Here is a 7,410-nt window from a genome sequence, read left to right on the forward strand (position 1 = left end):
GTGAGCCAGTATAGGCGTAATATGATCAAACTTTCTTGTTTTTGTCAAAAGTCTAGCAGCCGCATTTTGTACCATCTGTAATCTTTTAATGCTAGACATAGGGAGGCCCGAAAATAATACGTTACAGTAATCGAGACGAGATGTAACGAACGCATGGATAATGATCTCAGCATCGCTTGTGGACAAAATGGAACGAATTTTAGCGATATTACGGAGATGAAAGAAGGCCGTTTTAGTAACACTCTTAATGTGTGACTCAAACGAGAGAGTTGGGTCGAAGATAATACCCAGATTCTTTACCGAGTCGCCTTGTTTAATTGTTTGGTTGTCAAATGTTAAGGTGGTATTATTAAATAGATGTTGGTGTTGAGCAGGACCGATAATCAGCATTTCCGTTTTCTTAGCGTTGAGTTGCAAAAAGTTAGCGGACATCCATTGTTTAATTTCATTAAGACACGCCTCCAGCTGACTACAATGGCCTACATACTCCCTGTGACAGGTGCTGCTCATTGGACGAAGAAAAACACCTTCGCAGGCTGAACAGGAACGTCAAAACAAATATTCGGACGCCACGTTCGCCTTGCAAGAAACGTTTACCCCGGTCGATTATCCGCCTGGCAATGCATGGCATGCACGACGCATGTAAAGCTTGCATGAAGCTCTGTTACAATGCACATCATACTCCAGTGGAGAAATATCCATCGTCATGGCGACGACCATCTAAAAAAACGCCCTAAACCCCTTCAGTGTTTGGAGACCATAGCAACTGCACCATGGAGTACAAGACACATATTACTGCTTTTTAAAGGGGTCATTTAGAAAGGGGAATATATTTCACAATAAAGTACAATTATTTACTCCATACATTTCACGGGTTTTTCGGTAAAATACAAACGTGATCGAGCACCTATTTTTGGGCGAGCTTCAAAAAAACCTATTTTAAAAGACACATTTCTCTTTTTGCTTTTCCTCATTTTCGCCTTCTCATCATGGTTGAAACCTCCTGACTTCTCCACATCGGCCGGTTGATGGAATGACTGACAGGGATCTTGGCCAATGGGTGTAAAGTCTTTGCGGACTACCATTGGCTGATGTCCCCGTCCGTCGGGATTGGGTTTGCCATCGACCAATAGCCGTCGACGATTCCGGCGGATGGGCGGGTCCCATTGTCATATAAATAAGCGTGTTCCGCCATTGTGCGCGCATTCTCCAGCAAGCCAAAGAAAGGTTGGGAGCTCGCTCGAACACTCGCTTGACAAGATGAGGGAAATTGTGCATCTCCAGGCCGGCCAGTGCGGAAACCAAATCGGTGCTAAGGTGAGTCAACCCCCCGCTTATGTCGTCGTTGTACTAGGGTCTAAAAAAACCCGGTAAAGTGGCGTTTTCTGTCGTGTAGTCGGTGCTTTGTCCTAGAAACCACACCCAAGGATTACTAACTTGTCCTACTTACAATCCCGAGTAACGGTAACTTGATCTCTCCTTTCCAAATGTCATTTCTATACTACAATAGGTCGAATTAACTCCCTTTTTAACACATTTTTAGTTATTTGGGCTTTTTTCTTTTCGCCTTTGCCATCATTTTGTGATACTTCCATTTGTTTAAGAATGGTTGTATGAGTAGTGAGGGGAAAATAATATTTTTATTATAAAAAAATGACTTAACAAAAAACTTTTACCGGTTAATCTCTCGATTGGGCGAACCGTACGTTTGATGGGCGAGTGATTTAATTTCATCCGATCTGGATGAGGCCTACACCGCATTGCGTCTCGCTCTGAGCCGGCGGAGGGCTGGACCGGCGGTTAGTGACGTCACGTTGGCGGCCATTTTCAAATTGGGTCTCTGCCAATGGGATGTGAAGGCGCGCGCGGGAGTCGTGCTGTAAGGCGGGAGATGCCAAGTTCAACTCCAGATGCGCCCTTATAATAACAATCTAGACATTTTGATGGGCCTGCTGTCTGTGCTCTGGCGGGGGGTCGCCTTACTTTGATGCAGCGTGTCCAAATCCATGAGTTTTTAAGTGTGACTGTACTAGGGCTGCAACAACTAATCGATTAAAATCGGTTATATAAATAGTTGGCGATTAATATAGTCATTGCTATGCATAGAGGCAATTTTTTAATTTATTTTTTTAAATAAACCTTTATAAACTGCAACATGTACAAACAGCTGAGAAACAATCAAAATAATTATGGTGCCAGTATGCTAGTTTTTTTTTCAATAAAATACTGGAAAGGATAGAAATGTAGTTTGTCTCTTTTATCCATTATTAATCGATTATCAAATTAATCGTTGGTAGCAGCCCTAAACTGTACACAATGAGCAACTTGTCTGTGCTCTGGCGGGGGTCGCCTTACTTTAATGCAGCGTGTCCAAATCCATGAGTTTTTAAGTGACTGTACTAGGGCTGCAACAACTAATCGATTAAAATCGGTTATATAAATAGTTGGCGATTAATAGTCATTGCTATGCACAGAGGCAAATTTTTTTTTTTTTTTTTTAATAAACCTTTATAAACTGCAACATGTACAAACAGCTGAGAAACAATAATCAAAATAAGTATGGTGCCAGTATGCTAGGTTTTTTCTTCAATAAAATACTGGAAAGTATAGAAATGTAGTTTGTCTCTTTTATCCGATTATTAATCGATTATCAAATTAATCGTTAGTTGCAGCCCTAAACTGTACACAATGAGCAACTGAGCTAGCCTTCCTTTCGACGGCCGTCCAGCCAAAACAAAAAATGGGACTTACATTTTTTTTTTAGCCAGGGTTAAAGTACACAAGTGTGTGAACCAAATGAACCATTAAAACACCGAGCTACATTAAAGTCCAGCTGAGCTACAAGGGGAGGCAATCTTGTCTTTTTGCCGTCTATTAAATTGGCCCTTTTGTTTTGAATAGCGTCACCATGGTAGCACGTAATGCTCCCAACTTTAAAGTACTGCTGTCGGCGTGAGTGAGACCTTTCAGACGGTGTGACATGTGGGGGTTTGTGTCGCATTGATCGTAAGAGAAACGTGCAAAACTAGAATAGAAATTGAAGTATGAGCAATGATAAAATGGGCTGCTTTAATTGCAGCAGGCCCATAACTACGATTGAAAATGGTAAATGCTCAAGTTTTTTGTTTTTTTTTGCCCTTGTAGTTTTGGGAGGTGATCAGCGACGAGCACGGCATTGACCCAACCGGCACGTACCATGGTGACAGCGACCTGCAGCTGGACAGGATCAACGTCTACTACAATGAAGCCTCAGGTGGGATTAGATTGATGCATATTTGCACCATTTTAATTGGATTCTAGCCTAATCATCATGCAACTGCCTTTCTAGGCGGGAAGTATGTCCCCCGTGCCGTGTTGGTGGATCTGGAGCCAGGCACAATGGACTCTGTGAGGTCTGGACCTTTTGGTCAGGTCTTCAGACCAGACAACTTTGTTTTTGGTAAGTTTTGGGTTAAACTGGGTGTGTTTTGGTGCCGCTGGTGACTCATTGTCCACTGCTCTTGCAGGCCAGAGCGGTGCTGGTAACAACTGGGCCAAAGGTCACTACACGGAAGGGGCGGAGCTGGTGGATTCCGTCTTGGACGTGGTGCGAAAAGAGGCGGAGAGCTGCGACTGCCTCCAAGGTTTCCAGCTCACACACTCCCTGGGTGGAGGCACCGGCTCCGGCATGGGTACTCTGCTCATCAGCAAAATCCGAGAAGAGTACCCGGACCGTATCATGAACACCTTCAGCGTGGTGCCTTCCCCCAAAGTGTCGGACACGGTGGTGGAGCCCTACAACGCCACGCTGTCTGTGCACCAGCTGGTGGAAAACACGGACGAGACCTACTGCATCGACAATGAAGCTCTGTACGATATCTGCTTCCGCACCCTCAAGCTCACCACGCCCTCTTACGGCGACCTCAACCACCTGGTCTCCGCCACCATGAGCGGCGTCACCACCTGCCTCAGGTTCCCCGGGCAGCTTAACGCTGACCTGCGGAAGCTGGCGGTCAACATGGTGCCCTTCCCCCGTCTGCACTTCTTCATGCCGGGCTTCGCTCCCCTCACCAGCAGAGGCAGCCAGCAGTACAGGTCGCTCACCGTGCCCGAGCTCACCCAACAGATGTTCGACGCCAAGAACATGATGGCCGCCTGCGACCCGCGCCACGGACGCTACCTGACGGTAGCCGCCATCTTCCGCGGCCGCATGTCCATGAAGGAGGTGGACGAGCAGATGCTCAACGTGCAGAACAAGAACAGCAGCTACTTTGTGGAATGGATCCCCAACAACGTCAAGACGGCCGTGTGCGACATTCCTCCCCGGGGCCTCAAGATGGCCGCCACCTTCATCGGCAACAGTACGGCCATCCAGGAGCTGTTCAAGCGCATCTCCGAGCAGTTCACGGCCATGTTCCGGCGCAAGGCTTTCCTCCACTGGTACACGGGCGAGGGCATGGATGAGATGGAGTTCACCGAGGCCGAGAGCAACATGAACGACCTGGTGTCCGAGTACCAGCAGTACCAGGACGCCACCGCCGAGGAGGAGGGAGAGTTCGGCGAGGAGGATGAAGAGGAGATGGCCTAAATGTTTTTCCTGTCTTTTCAAAAGCTCGACTAGTCTGTTCCAACCTTTCATGCTGAAGTTTCTTCCAGTTTTCAGTGTTCTGTCTGCTGTCAATTAAAGTTCCTGTGTAAACTCGAAATCAATTCCTTTTTTTTTTTTTTTTACTCTTCACACTGCACATGAAATGTGATTTGGGTAATCAATAAATTTGGGCAACACAAGATAAAAATACAGATGTCCTGTTAAACATTGATTTCTGCTTACATAACTGGTACTTTGTTATCTAGTAATAAAAGTACAGTTTCGCAATTTCGGTTTCACATTAATAAATCAGTTGCATTTACCCGCATTTGGTTTGTCACGCCAGCCAATGGCTGGGAGTAATACTGTGACGTCACTACAGAAAAGGACTAGTTTGCTCATTGCGCCGGTTACGAAAGCAAACCGGAAGTAGCTATTTCTCCCTAGATAGTTCGTCGTAAAGTATTGTAGCGTCTTCTGTGTGACACGAGATTCAGAAGAACGACACCGCAGCGCTGCCACAAAACACACACAGATCTTGTTTCTAGCCGATACTACATAAAAAGTAACGTAAAGTAACGCATCATGTAGTAGCGGTAACTGAGTTACTGAATATAAAAAATAACGCATTAGATTACTAGTTACCGCCGAAACTAACGGCGTTGCAGTAACGCGTTAGTCCCAACACTGCTTATACACTTGGAAGAATGAGGTATTCATATGTGTGTTCGAAACCAACTCATTTCTGGCTTTACCCGCTAGGGGGCAGTGTTTACAGTTGTCCAATATGACGAAAATGATACTTAACTGCTCCGAGATATTGTTTAGATTATGATCACTATGGCAGGCATCTGTCCTTGACTCCTTCCATCCTGAATTTGTGCTTTGTTTTAAATATGTGCTATTTGGATTTACACTGTATGAAAAAAAATTTGAAAAGGAATTTTACCTTTGCAACCTCATTTTACTATTGGCTAAATTTTATATTAATACATTTTAAGTTTCTCAAAACCCGACCTGTTTTTTGTGCCTTTTTAAAAAAAAAAGTTAAAACACTCTACCTCTATATCAAAAAGCTGTGAAAACGATGATGCTGTGTTCCAAATTTAAATTATTTACTGAACTTGTGTGAGCCTATGGCTTTGCACTATTTTATATATATATATATACACACACACACACACATATATATACACACACATATACATACATATATATGTATGCATATATATGTTCCAAATTTAAATTATTTACTGAACTTGTGTGAGCCTATGGCTTTGCACTATTTTATATATATATATATATATACACACACACACATATATACACACACATATACATACATATGATATATATATATAGTCCCTTATAGATCATTTGAGTATTCTTTTGAGTATTCTTTTTTTTAAACAAAATTAATCTGAACTTCTCTTGTATTTTCTCTAAATCAAAGACTCACAATAATGCTCAAATAAATCATCTTCCATTTAGTCTGTGCTATAAACACCGCCCCGATACTTGAAATGGCTGATGTTTATTATATGTTGGGTAAAAAAAATCAGTTAATATCTCTTATTAATCAAACATACAAGGAATATTTTAGCCATTTTTACCTGCTTTGTCTCCTGTCTCCTCCCGAAATGCCACACTGAACAGACCACTTTGGATCCGGACCACATTTCAAAGGACCTTTTATTGCTTTCATGCGTCAATAGACCATCATAAAGTGTTACAGCAGCTAACTCAACTGAAACAACGAGACGCTGTGTGTACAATATTACGAATGTTTAACATCGTAAATCATTTGTGCATTCTCTGGTTTTGACTTGATGCCGTTTAGTCTTGCAAAGAGAAAATAATACTAGAGTATTCTACTATTCCGTATTTTAAAAAGGATCTTTTTTTTTTTTTTTTTTGCTTTGAAACTACTTTTTTACTTTTTATTTTATTTTATAAACCTTTATTTATAAACTGCAACATTTACAAACAATCGAGAGAATGCTCCAAAACATTCACACATATGGTTTTCTACACCAAAATTCATCTATTTATTATTATTTATTAAACTTATTTTTCTTCTCCAGATTTTAATGCGCTCTACCTTTCACATTTTTCACCCGATTCAACTTCAAACTGTTCAGCCTATTCGGGAATTGCGGGTTTTCCCTTGACAAATTCCAAAAAAATCCCACATTTCCCAAAAATCCAGGTTTTCCCGGGACATTTTCCCCATTCAAAATGAATTGGCCATTTTTCAAACCATTCCACCTTCAACACATTCCACCATTCTGGAAATTCAAATGATAATTTTTCCAAGTTCCAAAAAATTCCAGGATTTTCCAGAATTCCTGCTTCTCCAAAGCCCCATTTCCACCCTTTTTTCAGGCGGCTACCCCTTCCACATTTTTCAACGCATTTCAACCGTTGCACTGTCAAAACATTCCTCTTATTTTTGAACTGGAAAAATTCCAGGAATTCCGTAATACCGTTTCTCAATTCAACATGTCACTACTTCAGCATTTCTTGACCGATTAGAAAAATTTTAACACCAACCATTTCAACTCATTCAGCCAATTAAATTTTTTTTTTTACCATTTTCACAAAAATTCCCGCTTTACCCGAAATTCCCAATTTTTTTGGGAAATTCACATTGAAATCAATGGGACATTCTTCAAAGTTACAATTCCCACATTTTTTATTTGCATTGCAACTGTTCCAACTTCAAAATATTCAGCCTGTTTGGGAATTGTGTGCTCTACTTCAACAATTCTAAAAAAAATTGGATTTCAGTTCAACTTCAGCATTGGAGCATTAACACGCAATTCCTTCAGGAATTGCCTCAT

The 7,410-nt window shown here is 41.9% G+C and overlaps 1 protein-coding gene across 1 annotated transcript; it reads left to right on the top strand.

Annotated features, from left to right (window-relative positions):
- Nucleotides 1–1,159: 1,159 nt before the first annotated feature.
- Nucleotides 1,160–4,685, top strand: LOC133632754 (tubulin beta-1 chain). The gene is made up of 4 exons (XM_062025402.1): nt 1,160–1,317; nt 3,145–3,253; nt 3,329–3,439; nt 3,507–4,685. Exons 1-4 carry the CDS (start codon nt 1,261–1,263, stop codon nt 4,565–4,567), a joined length of 1,338 nt encoding a protein of 445 aa, XP_061881386.1. The 5' UTR covers nt 1,160–1,260; the 3' UTR covers nt 4,568–4,685.
- Nucleotides 4,686–7,410: the final 2,725 nt, after the last annotated feature.

Source organism: Entelurus aequoreus, linkage group LG17, assembly GCF_033978785.1.
Source record: "Entelurus aequoreus isolate RoL-2023_Sb linkage group LG17, RoL_Eaeq_v1.1, whole genome shotgun sequence".
Taxonomy (NCBI): domain Eukaryota; kingdom Metazoa; phylum Chordata; class Actinopteri; order Syngnathiformes; family Syngnathidae; genus Entelurus; species Entelurus aequoreus.